At 40.9% G+C, this 17,386-nt stretch overlaps 1 protein-coding gene and 1 pseudogene across 3 annotated transcripts; both read left to right on the top strand.

Annotated features, from left to right (window-relative positions):
* Nucleotides 1–3,924: 3,924 nt before the first annotated feature.
* Nucleotides 3,925–16,405, top strand: LOC148036068 (pentatricopeptide repeat-containing protein At4g13650-like). Of its 3 annotated transcripts, none has more exons than XM_087678075.1 (4): nucleotides 3,925–3,983; nucleotides 4,198–4,277; nucleotides 5,230–5,356; nucleotides 13,257–16,403. In XM_087678075.1, exons 3-4 carry the CDS (start codon nucleotides 5,254–5,256, stop codon nucleotides 15,821–15,823), a joined length of 2,670 nt encoding a protein of 889 aa, XP_087534201.1. In that variant the 5' UTR covers nucleotides 3,925–3,983; nucleotides 4,198–4,277; nucleotides 5,230–5,253; the 3' UTR covers nucleotides 15,824–16,403. The 3 variants fall into 3 exon arrangements, with proteins under 3 accessions (XP_087534201.1, XP_087534202.1, XP_087534203.1); XM_087678076.1 differs by having other exon boundaries at nucleotides 3,949–4,007; XM_087678077.1 differs by lacking the exons at nucleotides 3,925–3,983; nucleotides 4,198–4,277 and having other exon boundaries at nucleotides 5,284–6,724; nucleotides 13,257–16,405.
* Nucleotides 4,188–5,253, top strand: LOC148036069 (pentatricopeptide repeat-containing protein At1g50270 pseudogene; annotated as a pseudogene).
* Nucleotides 16,406–17,386: the final 981 nt, after the last annotated feature.

Raw genomic sequence — 17,386 nt, 5'->3', positions numbered from 1 at the left:
CACTTTCTACCTATTCCTCTCTAAGAGCCATAAGCATGACCATGGATCACTTATCCACATTTCTATGTGGCTCTCTAACCCCTTCCATTGGCTTCAAGGATGGGCATACCATCACATTCTTCCATGTATTCCTTCTTAGCATCCACCTACTTCTCTAGTCATTAGATGTCATCATAGAACACAACTTCTTCAAGATGAGACAATGTGCACTTGCCAAGGGGTGGTAAAACAAACTCGTTTTGGTGGTGATAACACCAAATCTTAATTCATGGGCAGGGAAGGCCCAAAGTGAAAAGGAGGGGTAGAGGTGGAGAGGTGGGAGAGGAGGATAAAAGGCTCAAAGCATTCAGTGGAACATTTTCCCTCTCAAATTAGCATCTATTCATAAGCATGGGTATAGGTTCATTACATTTGTTATTTATTAGGTTTTACAATGTTACATGTGTGTGTGTGTGTGTGTGATTATTACATAAAGGTTTCCAAAATCAATAAAAACATGTGAAGGTTAATTCTTCAAGTTTAATTGATAAATATTTTAGACCTTGCAATGTAAGTTACGACTTGCTAGATTTGGTCAATTAGATTAACTCCCCTTTCCATTTTGTTCAACCTAGTATGCTTTGAAAATTCTTAAGAGGGTTATACTTACATTTATGTATTCATAGATATATGGCTACATACATATGGCAAATTACACTAAATTAATATATTTTTTCTTTTGTAGTGACATTTGCATCATTGCTCTCACATGCATGTGCATACAGAAGCCAATGAAAGGCAACTATTGTATTGGGGTGATATGTGTGATGTTGATTTACGCTAGATGTAGGGAAAGAAAACTATTAAGGTGGAGAAGCTGGAGGTGCATGTGGAGGAACCAAATTAGGAATCCTGAAATCATTAACAAGTATGGGCCTAGCAATGTGCCTTTGTATCGGATAAGTCTAGTTGCACATTGTGGTGGATAAATGAGTGTTTGAAAAAATAAAGAACCTTTAAGCCACATGGTGGAATATTATTGGCTTTGTAATGTCTAGATACCCCACACATCCTAGCAAGGATCCAAATTTCTATACATACCCAACTCATATACTAATAACCTCATTGATTAATAAAAATCTACTTTGTACCCTAAAACAAGGAACCCTTGCCAATCAATATTGAGAGGAGTCTTATAATCAAACATGCCAAGTGATTTTTGACGAATAAGGGAATTGACTATTTGCAAGGGAAACCATATAGTGTTTTTGGCAAGTGGCTAGGCCAATGTGTAGCTAGCCTCAATGTAGGACAATTTAAATAAAAAGGGTTCCTTATTAACATGCCACATGTATGAATGTTGCTACAAAAATAAGATAGGTCAATACATGTTGTGATATTTATAGATAAAATGAGAGGTGCAAATTGAGGGTGCACTTCAAGGCATGCATAAAGAGAGGGAGAATGTGCATATTGATAGATTCTATTTATATTTGTGTACTTTTATGCATATGCTTGTGATATGTTCCACACAATATAATTGTGGAGTTGCAATTCAATGAGGAGAGGAAGAGTGATTGAATTATTCTAGGTCTTTGAAAGGTCTTAAAAAAACATAACATGGCAACAATCAACTTACTACAAGTTAGTTAATAAGCAACACCATAGGGCAATAAAGTAGTTATGTCATTGATCCTAAATTCTCCATAGCATGGGTGGTCTCAGTAACCATCAAAGAGGCAAGGGACATGAAAAGTAGTGTGTAACCCATGAGGATTGTGCAACATGACCACAAGGTTGATAAAACATACACCATTGTTTGAGAGAGAGAGAGAGAGAGAGAGAGAGAGAGAGAGAGAGAGAGAGAGAGAGAGAGAGAGAGAGAGAGAGAGAGAGAGAGAGAGAGAGAGAGAGAGAGAGAGAGAGAGAGAGAGAGAGAGAGAGAGAGAGAGAGAGAGAGAGAGAGAGAGGATGTGCCTAATATGCATTGTGTAGGTCTAGCACGAAGCACTATATAGAGTTATCTTATTATTCATTAAATACAATGTTGGTATTTTCAAGATAACAATATGGCTAGTAACACATAAGGGTAGATGGATGAGTGTGTGGGAGAAAAATAGTCCATCATGTCACGTGTTGAATAATCATTAGTCCCACAATTTTTGGATGATGGATAGTTTTGACATTGATATTGCTTGGTCTAGGGCTATCTAGGGCCAACAACCATGTGTAACCATGCTAAAGGCTAGTTTCACACCAAATGACAGATGCCCACCTTGTAAGTTTTTAACCAATTGAAATACTTATTTAGGGGTTGGTGGGCATATGTTGTCCTTTACATATTGGAGAGGACATGACTTATTGTTTACTTGCCAAACAAGTGAACTCCTTGCCATTTTGTAAAGTGATAGGAAAATGTACACTTTTTACATTTGTAGCCAAACAAAAAAATTATACATTTATTATTTTTCACAATTTTGCAAAATGTGTCCTTTTGCTATGTAAAGATATTGTGCCCATGTCTAAGTCTAGTTTAAAAAAGTGCATGTTGACACTGCGGGGGTTGGGCATTTGTCACTCAATGTGTAATTAGCCTTAATATGCTTGCAAATTTTGGACGATGGATAGTTTTGGCACAACCCTTGCTATGGTTTGGGGTGGTGGGAAACCACCCTAAATATATACACTTTCTCTGACGTGAGATATACCAACAAGTAGTGCTAAGGTCGGGTCTAGTCGAGTCGTGAGATATATCAAAGAGGTATGCATGCATTTGACATGGCATGTTCCAAGTGACTAAGGTCTCTCTTTCCTTTGGACCCATTGTCTTTGTATTGAGCTGGTTCCCCCCACATAGGTAAGAGGCCCATCATCAAGGAAAAAGCTCTCTCACCTACATACAACATGCTTTGCCTTTAACTTTTACTGTTCACACTCCATCTAAACCCATCCTAATATATAGTAGCACTATGTGCTAAGCCCTACACAAGCACACGTCATTACAGCATACATAAAGTAATGGTGTTTATCACCCCTTCCCTCCCTCTCTCATGTCCCTTCTTTCTCCTTTTCTCTCTCTAGACACCTTCCTTGTTAGTTATACTCCAAAACCTAAAGCTTCTTACAATATATAAACAATACACCACCCTCTCTCATTATTTCTCACAACATGAATGTGCATCCAAAAGGGGATATACATGGTAATGAGTATGATAGTCACTCAATTTAAGAGCAAATCCACGCTAGCTACATATTATTAAGTATGATGGTCACTCAATGGGATTACATTTACGTTTACATCTATATCTATATCTATATCTGACTTATGTAATGCATATAAACATTAAAAAGAGACGAAAGCACTATGCATTACATAAGTCAGAAGAATACTCGCAGTCGAAGTTTCATCGGGCCCTTCCATCCTCACTGCCAAGCTCCATCGGGCCCTTCCATCCTCTGCCAGAGTATTGTTGGCGCCGATGAGATGGCTTCTGTCCATCGGCGTACATGCGGCCCCCCTGCAAGGATCCCCCTCTTTCCTGCCTCTCGTGGCAGCAGCATCAGAGTCCCTGGGAGCAGTTGCCGAGCCTTCTCAGAGCGCTCCTCCCAAAGCCTCCTCGACCTTCAAACATGTCAGCTTGGAGCGAGGCCTCCAGCTCCTGCACGTCATGGCTAAGCTCAGCATCCAGCCAGAGCCTGACATCTTCATCTCCCTCCTGCATCGATGCGTCTCCGAGAAATCTATATCTAAAGGTCGATACCTCCACTCCTGCATCGTCAGTGCCTCCTGGGACCTAACTGCCGAGCTGTCCAATAGCCTCCTTCGCATGTACACCAAGTGCGGGGACCACTTTCCCGATGTGCGTGCGACATTCGATCGCATCCTCTCTCATGATGTCTTCTCCTGGACCGTCATGATCCACGAGTATGCCAAACGAGGTCTCACCGATGAGGCCCTGCAGTTGTATCTCCAAATGATCCAGGAAGGCGTTGCCCCCAACAAGGTCACTTTCCTTTGCATCCTCAAGGCATGCTCACATCCTGAACAGGCTAAGCACATCCATCTTTGCATTATCATGAATTCCATGGAGTCTGATTTGTTGCTAGGGAATACCCTCATCGACGTATATGGAAAATGTGGAAATATTCGTGCTGCAAGTCGCACATTTGAGGGATTGCAAGAACTCAATGTAATTTCTTGGAATGCCATGATTGCAGGATATGTTCAGACTGGCAATGCTACTCAGGCATTCACTTTATTTTCGCAGATGGAACTTCAAGGAGTAGAGCCTGACAAGGTAACTCATTTAAGCCTTCTTAAAGCTTGTGCAAACCTAAGAGAGCTTCATTATGGTCGAATTTTACACGCTAGTGTTATAGAAGGGAGTTTTGAGACCATCAGCTTTGTTGTCAATACTCTTGTTGACATGTACTGTAAATGTGAGGATTCAGACGATGCAAAACGAGTATTTGATCGAATGTCTGAGCGGTCTGTGGAATCGTGGAATGCACTGATTTTTGGATATGTGCACCTTGGCTATGCTGAAGATGCTCTCAAGCTTTTCAATGAGATGAAGCTGAATAGTTTAGAGATGGGAAAGGTGACATATCTGAGTGTTTTGAAGGCATGCGCAAATCTGGCAGCCTTAGAACAAGGAAAGCTTGTTCATGTGCTTGCCAGAAAAAATGGACTTGAAGCGGATCTTTTTATTGCAAGTAGTCTAGTTGATATGTATGCGAAGTGTGGAAACTTGATTGAAGCACAGGAAGTGTTTGATAAGATGTCCCAACGATCTCTGATCACCTGGAACACTATGATTTCAGGGTATGCTCTGCATGGGCAGGCCATAGAGGCCTTTGAATTGTTCAAGCGGATGGAAATAGATGATGTATATGTAAACCATGTTACACTTGTTGGACTTCTGTATGTTTGCAGCCATGCAGGTCTGGTAGTAGAGGCTTGCCATTGCTTTGACTCGATCAGTCAATGTCACAATATTAAATTAGGAATGGAGCATTATGGCTGCATGGTAGATGTTCTTAGTCGTGCAGGGTGTTTGGATGAGGCAGTTAACTTGATTGAGAACATGCCATATGAGCCAAGTGGTGCTATTTGGAAGGCTTTGCTTAATGCCTGCAGGTTTTGTGGTGATTTGGAGCTTGCAAAACATGTTGCAGTATGCACACTAAGGTTTGAACCTGATAACTATGCAGCAGTGGTGCTCTTAACAAACATTCTCGTTCTTGCAGGAAGTGGACAGGAGAAAGCACTAGATGGCACAGTATTCAGCTCTATGGAAGTGTGAACAAAAGGTTCCAATCTGGCCTTACTGCACTGAGGAGTCTCTTTCATTGCCAACTTTGCAAGGATCTCGAGGTACTCCTACATGCTGTCCCTGTCTTTCTGTAGCTTTTAAATTTGGACTGTGATGTGGCATTTCTTGAGAATTGTTGATGGTCCTTTGCTTGTGCATATGCACTTTCCGCTGGCAATAGAGGGTTGGACATCGTATCTAAGCAGATGATATTTGCTACATGTGGGACGTCAAGTTTTCTTGTAGGGGATCTTCAATATTTTAGGAACTGAATGCAAAGATATTGAACATCCCACTTTTATGAGACTGGTCTGTGTTGGTATTTCTGGCAAGTTGTTGAGGTCTTCTGTTACCTGTGAGTCTGCATTGGTTGCTGAATGCTGTCTGGTGCAGGAGGAGATGTTGCCCTCGGGAAAGCTGCATGACTCAAGTTGATTTACGGTTTCTGGTTCGTCAACCAGTATCATAGTACCAGTTTGGAGAGATTTCCTTGACAGGGATCTGGTTACATGGAGCCTCCAAGTTTCATAGGCTTAATATCTGGTCCAAACTTTGCAGGTTGATGTATTTCAGGTTCACTGGATAGGGCCCATTTGCATGCATAGTAGCAGTGAGTGTAACTGGATACATTCTCCCAGGGATATTACAGTCATTGATTGAGTCCATTTGGGAGGTTCCAGGTTTGAGACATGATGCAGCTAAGGACAGCCACAGTCCTAGTTTGGAAGAGTGTGACCTCTAAAGAACTGCTAGAGCAAACAAAAGAAATTCAAAATATATGAGACCTGATAAACACACTTTGATCTTTACAAAGATGAAGGTGTATAGATGATGAATGATACAAAGGTGCCCTGAATCTCTGTCTCTAGGACTGGGGCAGAGGTGAGCTGACTGGTCTCAGAGAATCAAGGACAGATCTGAGACTGTATTGTACTCAAGATGGATCCCAAAACCTAGCAGCAGCAGTCCACCATGAATGATGATGATGATGTGGGCAGCAGTAGTGGAAGCAAAACACAGTCCTCCAGGCAGCAAAAGACAGCTGTGCAGGCTGAAGACACAATGCAGACCAGGAGATGATGACCACTTGATTGTGACAGTGGATCAGGCCTGGGCGGCAGCAAAATGCAGATCAGCGGCTCTTGAAAATGGCGGCAGCTGATCTGGCAGGCAGGTGGCAGCCTTTGGATGATGGGTGGCAGTCTCTGGTTGATGGGTGGCAAGTGCAGGATTAGTCATGGCAGCAATGGTGAAGAGTTTTGATGGCTGATAACTGGAGAGAATGATGACGATGAGGAATGAAGTGAGGGTGCCCACAACATGTCCTTTTACTAGAGACTTTTGGGCATTTGTCCTGTTGTCAAAAATAAATTCCATAAATAATCATTTTTGGGACTTTTATATTGGAGCTAATTAGGTCGAAAATCATGGTAATTTCTGTTATTTGAGGCCTTCAATTTTGCTTGCCCAACATGTGCGCATCTTAAATCATTCAGGTTGCATTCTAGCTGTCAATAGCCAGATTTATGTTTCATTTATTCTTGTCAATGTCAAACAAGGCTATGATAATCATATAAATCCTCAATTCACAAGGGAAACAAGAAAGCTTCTCAATGGTAAACACTTTAATGCTCAATATTAGGCACAAATTACTCTTGAAGAATTTATAGGGCTTTGTAGAACAGTGAGTCCTTGGTGAAGAACTGTTGGCTTTGTGCATATTGCCTCCACTTGTTATTTGTGACCCATGATGAAGTATTTCTTGTATTATTTCTCAAGATAGAGAAGAAGGTTGGATTGCATTAAGTTTGTCTCTCCACCAATGCTGTCAAAAGTGGAGCAGCATTGGAAGTGTAAACATTTGCTATAATAAACTGTTGAAACACAAGACAAAAGAGAAAGCAAAAGAAAGAACATTGAAGAACACAATGTAGACGAGAACTTAGATGTATGCTTGGGAAATGGAATCCATATATCCAACACGAGACAGTCGCACACAACAGTGAATCACTAGCTGCGTGGGCATCGGCACTAGCTCCTCTCTCCACGGAGTCTCTACATGTGTGATGGTTTTGACTGACTAAGTGAGGAGGAGCTTGAATATATAGGACAAAAATATGTCCTCAATATGATCAAGTCGGCTAGCATTTAATGCTGGTCGGCCAACAATAAATGCTAAATATGACCAAAATGAAGACCATAAAAAATGCCTAAAATATCCTAAATAATGTGCCCAACCTTTGCATGCACAGACTCACACATGAGCTGGTATATTTGCTAACACCATCTCTCAGATCATGGGTGATTTGATACAATACAATGATACAATGAGAATTGATCATAAACCATACAACATAGAATCACTAAGTAGAACCATGGATATCTAAGCAGTGGGTGATCAAGCCACCACCAAGGTGCCTCGGAGAGAACTTGATGTCAAGATCAATCGTATCAACTCTTGAAAATAGAGAAGATCATAGCATATCTTTGTTTTTGCCCCAGTGTCTCTCAGTAGCATACACTACCATCTTGTCAGAAATGTCTCTAGAACATATATGTCCATGGATTCCCCGCCTCCTTGCCTTTGGCTAGACCGCTAAAGTGTTCCCTCTTGTGAGCTCATGATTACAAACCAATCGCGGTCTTTGTCAAATAAACAGCTCATCATGAATCTAGATGTCAATCCTAGCTCCAGGGTTTGAATCTGCCAAACTTCAATCAATGTGTCAGAGAAGTCTCTCTTTGGATCCTATGCATTTGTGTAGATGTATAAATGAGGTGTGACTGCTCCGTCTCACTATTCTCTCACACTGCCTCTCTGGCAATGGAGAGTCCTGAGGAATGCTGTCATCACCACCACTAGAAAGCAACTGAGGAAGGGGCTATCAAGCTCTTCTTGTGATCCGAAGAAGTTGATCCTTTCTGCACCTTGGATTGTTCCTTGGTTGGAGGATTGGAGTCTTAAGTCGGAGATAGATGATGACTCGGCGGAGGAGTCCACATCGCGTGTCGTCCTCTTCTCCTTCTTGTGGGAAGCTGCTAACTCTTTGCAGTCCTTCCGTAAATGACCTTTCTTCCCACAATGGTGACATTGGGTCTTCGACTTTTTCCTCTTCAAACCCCTCTTTGAAGTTGCAAGAGCCTCACTAGAATCTCCATGGAACTTATCATGAGTGGATGTGCACGGAGGAGCCATCTGGAGAGGATTTAGAAGGGAAGTAGAGAAAAGAAGGTATTTGGAGAGGGAACACAGCCAAACCACAAGTAGAGATTGGAGAAAATGACTGTCCACATGCAATATTCACCAAAATTTGACCAAAACAAGAAGAAATCTGCGGTGGAAAGTAAAAAATTTAGCCAAAAACTGCTTGAAACAGTTAAAACAGCCTGATAATGCAATTGCCCAACTAGGAGGAGATGCAGAAACACCAAATTGCAGGCTGGAATTGACACGCAAGCAGTAGAGGGGCTGACGTAGGTAGTAGGAATACTGATGTCAGCAAAAACGCAGGAGAAACAGGTTGCCTGGTTGGAGTAATAGTCGCCTGATGAGTAATGGTTAAAATAGTCCTAAAATCAGCAAAGAAAACACAGTAGGAGCATAGAACATGAAATCTGATACCACGTTAGAAGAGGAGCAGCAATGGAAGCACAAACATCTGCTGTAACAAACTGCTGAAATACAAGACAAAAGAGAAAGGAAAAGAAAGAACATTGAAGAACACAATAGAGATGAGAACTTAGACATATGCCCAAGAAATGGAATCCATATATCCAACATGAGACAGTCGCATACAACAGTGAGCCACTGGCTACGTGGTAATCGGCATTGGCTCCTCTCTCCACAGAGTCTCCATTTTTTGCAATGGCAGATGAGTGACTGAGTGAGGGCCCAGGGGAAGGAGCTTGAATATATAGGACAAAAATATGTCCTCAATATGATCAGGTCGGCTAGCATTCAACGTTGGTTGGCTAGCAATAAATGCTAAATATGACCAAAATGAAGACCATAAAAAATTCCTAAAATATCCTAAATAATGTGCCTAGCCTTTGTATGTAGAGACTCACACATGAGTTGACATATCTGCTAACAAATGCGTCAATGTGGTGATAAAGTTATAGGGATGAAGATGAGGGCCTTTTGATCCGATGCTTGATGTGATGGGTAGGTGACAGGTGTGGCTATTGAGTGTTTAATGTTTGGTGTAACTATGGGTCTAACATAATGGTGAATTGGTGCTATGGAATATGTGCTTATTGAAATCACGAGTTTAAAATGTGGGCCTTTTTACAAATGGCAATTTCTTGTAACAACTTCACATTTTCTTATTCATCTTTGTCTCTTTAGTACTTTGTTGGACTCTTAGGAATTGATCCTATGTAGCCTTTATGTGACCATTCCAATTGGATATGTGGGCCCTTCTAGAAAAAGTAAAATTCTGTATAATAACTTCACGTGCTACATCGGAGATATTGCAGGCTGCTAGTGTGGTCTTGGTTTCTTGTTACTTATTTTTAGCAAGTGAAAGCTCTTAGAAGTCTGTCAGAAGTGGATGTAGCAATGGAAGCATGAAAGAACGCTAAAATAGACTGTTGAACACAAGATAAAAGAGAGAGAAAAGAGAAATACAAATATACTGCAAAAGAAGAGAACTCAGAGATGTGCTCGAAAAATGGAATCCATATCCAAAGACTTATTTTGACATAAGCAATAATGGATCATAGATTTGTAACATATTATTCTTAATTGACTCTCATGTATTATCACTCAAGCCCGATTGGTCTTTTTTTGTTTAAGAGAGTTTTATAGAGGTTTTAAACCTCTTTCCCTAGTTAAAACTATAAAAAATTCCTATATAAAAAAACATGCATTTCTTATTTTACCCCCTTTTGAAAGAAACTTACAAAACACATTTATGACGTTTTGTTTCTAGACGTTTTCAACATTTTTGCCCGTTATGCTACTAATTGCTTGCAATTCTTCTGCAAATGTCCCTTCTTACTGTAGTGATAACATTGGGCCTCAGACTTCTTCGTCTTGTCATCCCTCTCTAAAGCTGCAAATGCCTCATTAGAGCCACCATATTGGGATGGAAGCGCAAATGTCCCTTCTTACTGCAGTGATAACATTGGGCCTTAGACTTCTTCGTCCTGTCACCCCTCTCTAAAGCTGCACATGCCTCATTGGAGCCACCATATTGGGATGGAAGATGCACTCATGCTCAAGTATCGAGGACATGTGTAAAGCTTAGAGGTGTCGATGATATCTCGACCCACAAAGCATTGGCCACTCCATCAAACTTCGGAGGGAGCATGTAGAGTGCAATCCCCACAGGATGAGCCTTTGGAAGGGCGGCCTGCATATGTCAAAGCTAATCTTGTACCTCTGTACCACGAAGCAAGAATGATTGAACAATATCCTTCTTCTCAAAACTTCATTTGCTGGAGCTGACCTTAAAGGGTAACTACATCCATGGATACAACATCTGAAGCTTCGCCCAAATCTTGGAAGAAGTCTTGTGTAGGAGGTGATTGTTGGAAGAATTTCTTTGGAGATATAACAAAGAAGAGCAAATTATGGATGGGCTTCATCGTTATCCCATGTGAGCATAGCTTCTTCATAGTTGCCCTCGTTGAAATTAATTGGAAGAGGAGTGGGATGCTCAGGACGCTCAAAAGCTCCAGAAACAAAGTACCATAACTGCTTTTGCACAAACCATGCTTTCATACCTTCACCATGTTAGTTAATTAAGGCGGTGAAGTTTGTCATTAGTAGAGCAGGAGGGGGGAGCCATCTGGAGAGGATAGAAGGAAAAAATAAAGGAAAGAAGAGGAGTAGTGAGAGTACAGCCAAAGCACATCAGAGACTGCACTAAATGAAGTTACACGTAGTATAGGAGAGAGCTAATCACAAAAGAACAGCTGCAAAAGGACAAAAAAAACTGATCAAACACAACTAGAAGGTGAAGATTACAGCTAAAAGAACTTGAAAATACAGCTGCCCAGCCTGTAGGAGTCAAAATGAAGACAAAATAGGCATTAAATGCAGCATTACCGCAGTAAAATAATACAAAAAATGTAAATGCAGGTTGCTGGAGACAAAACGCAGGGAGTAGATGCATTGGTTGCAGTGAATGCCGATAGCAGAGGCTGAAAATAGGGTGTTTTGCAGTAGACAAGTGTCGCCAGGCTGTAAGGAGGTGGCAGTAGTTTGGGAAATCAACGATCAGCAGCAAAAGACTTGTAATTAGTAGAAAAAAACAACAGGAGTGCAGATCCTGAAATCTGATACCATGTCAAAAGTGGTTGCAGCAATGGAAGCATGAAAGAATGTTGAAATAGACAGTTGAACACAAGACAAAAGAGAGAGAAAAGAGGAAACACAAGAACACTGCAAAAGAAGAGAACTCAAAGATGTGCTTGGGAAATGGAATCCATATATCAAACATGAGATAGTCGTGTACAATAGTGAGTCAATGGTTGTGTGGGCACTTGCACCAGCTCCCTCTCTCCATGGGGCATACATTGGATCTGCAAATGATGAATGATAGAACAGAAAGCAAATAATGCATCAAGTCGGCCAGCATTTAATATTGGTCAGCCAACAATAAATGCCAAAATAAGCACATTGGTGACCCCTAAAAAAGACCCAATAAACTCAGTAATGTCTGGCAGAGCCCAAACTCACACATGAGTTGACTAGAGTGCTAACAAAGTCTTAGTGTACTTGAGGGCTAAGAAAATCCTAAATCAGGATTCAGAGATCAATAGCTTCAAAATTATGCACTAGAATCATTGCATACAAAAAATCTAGCTTTATTTCTGCACATGTAACTCTTTTTGTCTCAATCTTGGAAGATGCCTTTTCTTCTCTTTGGACCAACAATGCATGGAAAAGGAGGTCAAACAACCAGAAAAATACTTATTCCTGGACATATGTGGCTGTTACAATTGGCTGACCAAACACATTTAGAAAACTGCTTTAACTTCTACGTTTTACATTTAAGCTAGTATTCTAGAGATCTCTTATGACAATGCCCGCAGGGGACCTCTAAATCCATTTCATGCCTGGTGGGCCACACCTTAGCCCATCTTGTAATTGTAGTATTGGTTGCTGTCCACCAGTCAGTGCTCACATGAATTGCTTGCCCTCATAGGGCTAACTGTTCAGGCCATGTGTGCAATAATCCACATCCGCTCTGTATGTATCCTATTGTTTGCCAACCCATATCATAAACATCTCGTGGGCTAGCAAAGTGGCCTCCTAAATTAATTTTGTAGTTCCTAATGTGAAGGCTGCCCTATGGCAACCATGAAGCTTGGCTGTAGGTGGCACAATGCACTGAGCTTCTTAGCCTGCTTCTTGCCCAAAGAAAGCTATTGTTAGGGGGAATGAGAGTTCGTTGATGAGATTCTGCTTGTCAATTAGTGGGGCAGCCATATGGGGCCCTCAAATGCTGACTGAACCTGTGATGGTTTTGCATGTGGGGGAAAGAGAAAAAGAGAAGATGGTGGATAAAAGGTGACGACTAGCCTTCATAGGCGGGTAGGGTTTATGGGTAAAATGAGAGTTGCAAGCAGAACTCAAAACATAATGAAGCTGGTAGCTATCATGGTCCTGTTGCCTTATGTGGTTGCTTTCGGGTATGAAGTCTAATTTGATAAGAATAAAAGCTTCTAATTTCACCATATAACCAAGCAATAGAGTTAAAGTTATCAACTGTATGTCTCAGAAGAATTCTACCTGCACACACATACATGCCCCTCAACAATAACGTTGCTCTTGGCTGCATGCTTTTTGTCCCCCCTTACCTCAATTGTACACAAGCACACATGCACACTGTGCACACAATACACACATAAATTTAAGACACTTTTACAGTAATGGTGTTGGGTAAGAGCCAAAGCAGTCACTGGATGGTGCTAAATGCTTGTTTGTTTTCATTCTTTTCTTTGATACAGGTCATTGCAGGAAAATTAAAGTAAGTTTTGAAGGTGGTTTTTCTGTAGATTCAGGCCAGCAGGTTACATGTGATGTCAATGGCCTGCATAGCCTTAATGATCCTGCATCAGCGGCCCGTCTTATACAGTTTTATGGAAGGCGCCACTGCCTTTTGCATGGTATGCAAGTTCATACCTATATTATGGAGAACAACCTTGATAGAAATCCATCTGTGCACAATCAACTTGTACAAATGTATGCAAAGTGTGGAGCACTTGTTGAAGCATTCACACTATTCAACAAATTAGATAACCATAATCGGGTTTTATGGAATTTGCTTATCACAACATTTACTCACCATGGACAAGGCAAAGAAGTTCCACCAGTTTTCCAGCAAATGCAGCAGGAAAACGTACTTCCAAATAAGGTCACAATGATCTGTATGCTTTCTGCATGTGCCAGTAAGGATGATCTGATCATTGGAAAGATGTTGCATGCCCGCATTGTAAGAAGTGTCCTGAAGGCTGACATCATGGTAGTGACAGCTGTTCTTAACATGTATGCCAACTGCGGCAGCCTGGAGGATGTACATAAAATGTTCAGCACTATTAAAAACAGAGATATTGTTGCATGGAACAGTGTCATTTTAGCATATTCCAAGCATGGACAAGCACTTGAATCACTTGTAGTCTTCACCAAAATGTTGATGGAAGGGGTCATGCCAAACAAAGTGACCTTCATAGGTGCCCTCGAGGCATGCTCCCAGCTAGCAGCCATGACTGAAGGCAGGTGGATTATGCATATGTTTGTTGTAGACTGTGGCTTAGAACTGGATGCTTTTGTGGGGACTGCCATTGTAAATATGCATGGAAGATGTGGAAGCCTGGAGGAGGCATTTTTTGTTTTCCGGAATCTTCCTACAAAAGATATTGTATCGTGGAATGCCTTGCTTGCATCTCACACTCAGCATGGTATGTTTGATGAAGCTCTTCATATATTTGCTCAAATGCTGTGTGAAGGAGTTCTTCCTAGTATGGTCACATACATGACTATTCTTGATGCAAATGCTGGCCATAGGACTGTTACCGTAACTTGTTGGATGCATGCGTGCATTCTTTTCAGCTCCTTTGGAGCTGACACAGAACTGGGTAATGTCCTTATCAGTTTGTACAACAAGCTTGGCAGGCTTGACACTGCACTGTATATATTTGAAAGGATGTCAAAGAAAAATGTAATTACATGGACTGCTATGATCTCTGCCTATGTTCAACATGGGCAAGACAAGCAGGCTTTGCAACTTTTTTCTAGAATGCAGGAAGGAGGTGTTAAACCCAATGACGTAACTTACATCAGTATTTTGTACATATTTGCGAAACAGGAAAGCTTTAGGGATGGCACATGCATGCATGAAATTACTATGGAATGTGAATTTGAGCCAAGTACTGCATTGAAAACAACACTTGTGAACATGTATGGCAAGTATGGGAGCCTGGATAATGCACGTAAAATTTTCTATGAGCTTCCTGAACATGATTTAGTGAGTTGGACTGCTATGATTGCTGCATGTGTGCGCCACAAGCAAGCCCAAGAGGCCCTCTACCTGTTTAATCAGATGGAGAAGGAAGGGGTTACGCCAGATAAGTTTGCATTCGTAAATATACTCTCAAGTGAAATAAATATGAAAGAGGGTGAGCAAATACATGCCTGTATTCGTAAATATGGGTATGAAACAGATGAAGTTATTGGAAGTGCTTTGATCAGGATGTATGGCAAGATTGGTAGATTAGATATTTCTCGGAGTGTGTTTGAAGAACTGCCGAAGCAAAACGTGAAGTCTTGGAGTGCCATGATTTCTACGTGCATTCAATGTGGACAGGCTAAAGAAGCCTTGAAGCTTTTTGACCAAATGTGCTCTGAAACTGTAGTCCCTAACAAGAGTATTTTGGTAAGTGTTTTATCTGCGTGTGCCAAGGAAGGTGCACTGGAGCATGGTGAAAAAGTGCAGAGTCTCATCATTAAAGGTGATGTTCATGTAGACAATGAAGTGGCTGTTTCTCTGATCAGCATGTATGGGAAATGTGGCAATGTCAAAGTTTCAAGGAGTATTTTTGACTCCATACAGAAGGACTCTCTTTCTTTGTGGAATGCCATGATTGGAGTGCATGCTCAGCATGGAGAAGGCCCTGAAGCTCTACAGCTTGTGATGCAGATGCAGGAGAAAGGTTTTATTCCAGATGTAGTAACCTTAGTGTGTGTGATTATTGCATGTAGCCATTTTGGTCTAGTGTGTGAGGGTAGTTGCTACTTTGCTTCCAAAGAGCAAATTTTCAGTGCACCAGCCATTGAACATTATGATTGTTTCATTGATCTGCTTGGGCGGGCAGGACAATTGGAGGGAGCAGAGTATTTGATCAATACAATGCCTTACCAACCAACATCTGTATCTTATGCATCATTTATGGGTGCATGCCGGTCTTTGGCTGATGTGGAGCGAGGAGAATCAACTGCTAAATATTTTGTTGAATTAGATCCTGATAATGTTGTTCCATGCATAGTCCTTTCAAGCATGTCTACTGCAGTTGGGTGAATTCATACAGAGTCTGTCAGTCGTAAAACACAGCCTGAATGCTCTATGTACAAAATGCTATTAGTCCATGTTCGGATCCTCAGAATAATCAGACAGCTTCAAACAGCCTCAAACTTGATGACACAAGGACTGAGCAAATGCCGTCTACATGTGTTTATCTACATCAATGGCAGCATCTTCTGCATTTGTTTTAGCATGTTTAAAAGCTTAGTTTGTGGAGGTGCTGGCACAAACTGTGACCCACATATAAGTTGGTTCTAAGGAATCTTAAAATGTCCTCACAAGCTCCCATGGCACCCTGAAGGGTCTATGGGGCCAAAAGGTGTTTACGCTGTTGATCACCACCTCAATACTCAGTAGCCTAGGTATGTTCGAGCCTTGTGCAAGCCTCTGCTCAGAACCCTAAGTGGATTACTAAATCATTAGAGCTATAAGATTAGATACAACTAAAATATGATAGTATGGCAGCCAAATACCAATCTTTTGTTAGGAACTTAAATAGCTTATCTGCCTTTACTCGAGGATGACATAATGCATTGATTCCATAATTGATTGTTCATTGACATAGAATATCCTAGTGCCTTGTGCGCATTACCAAGCTTCTTGCATGTAGACTACATTCCAGTTCATTGCCTCTATTGGTTCTATAATCTTTATAACATCTTGCAAGTGGTTTATTGAGTTTGAGGAGTCAGAAAACATGTAGCTGCAAAATAGTGGTTGACAATGCAAATCAGACCCAAATCCCCACCTGTAGGACATTTTGCATCTATACGTGCCCATCATGGGGTAAAGCCTATCACATGCAAAGGGAAAAGGCCTAGAGGCATAGAAATAGATGCAGGAGATGAGATAGATGAGCTTGTGTGCTTTATCATTACACCAACTCTCTCTAAATCAATTTATTTCAATATAAAGGACATTGAGGATGGTGCATATGGATTTTGGAAAAAGTTATGCAACATCTGAATTGAACTCATGCATCCGTTGACAATAGACCCTTGCAATTGCTTGAAATCTCTTAAAATATAGCTTCATGTTATTTCATTATTAGAAAACATGGTTTAAGCAAGAAGATGAGAATGAATTATGGAGAAAAGAAGAATATGTAGACAATCGTGATCACATGAAAGAGACTTGCTTGATTGATAGTTGTGCCAAGCACATTTTTTCATAGCTTTTTAGCTCTACAATTCACTCTTTCCTTTTTGCTTATGGGATATAGTACTTTATATATATGCTTGTAGCACCTAGCACCATGCATTTTAGTACCCCCTTGGTACTAGCTTACCCTATAGATAAATGCATCAAAGGGTGTAGATTTCCCCAGTTAATATTTGCAAAGCCTTTTAGCTCATGCAATGAATACAATGTTTTAGAAAAGGGTTTAATTACATTGTTTAGAAGATGACGATTCTTATACATACTTTGCTTTTTTATTCCATTTGTCTTTCTTAGTGTGTTTGAATTTATTGCAATTCTTGCACTTGGGTTTTCCCTCTTTCTCTTTGTCTCGAGCTTTCTCGCATTTCCTACAAACAATCTTTGAAGATCCTTTGCTAT

The sequence above is a fragment of the Lygodium microphyllum genome, chromosome 5 (genome assembly GCF_053477565.2).
Source record: "Lygodium microphyllum isolate KBCC chromosome 5, Lygodium_microphyllum_v1.1.10, whole genome shotgun sequence".
Classification (NCBI taxonomy): domain Eukaryota; kingdom Viridiplantae; phylum Streptophyta; class Polypodiopsida; order Schizaeales; family Lygodiaceae; genus Lygodium; species Lygodium microphyllum.
This window is presented reverse-complemented; position numbering and strand designations above follow the sequence as displayed.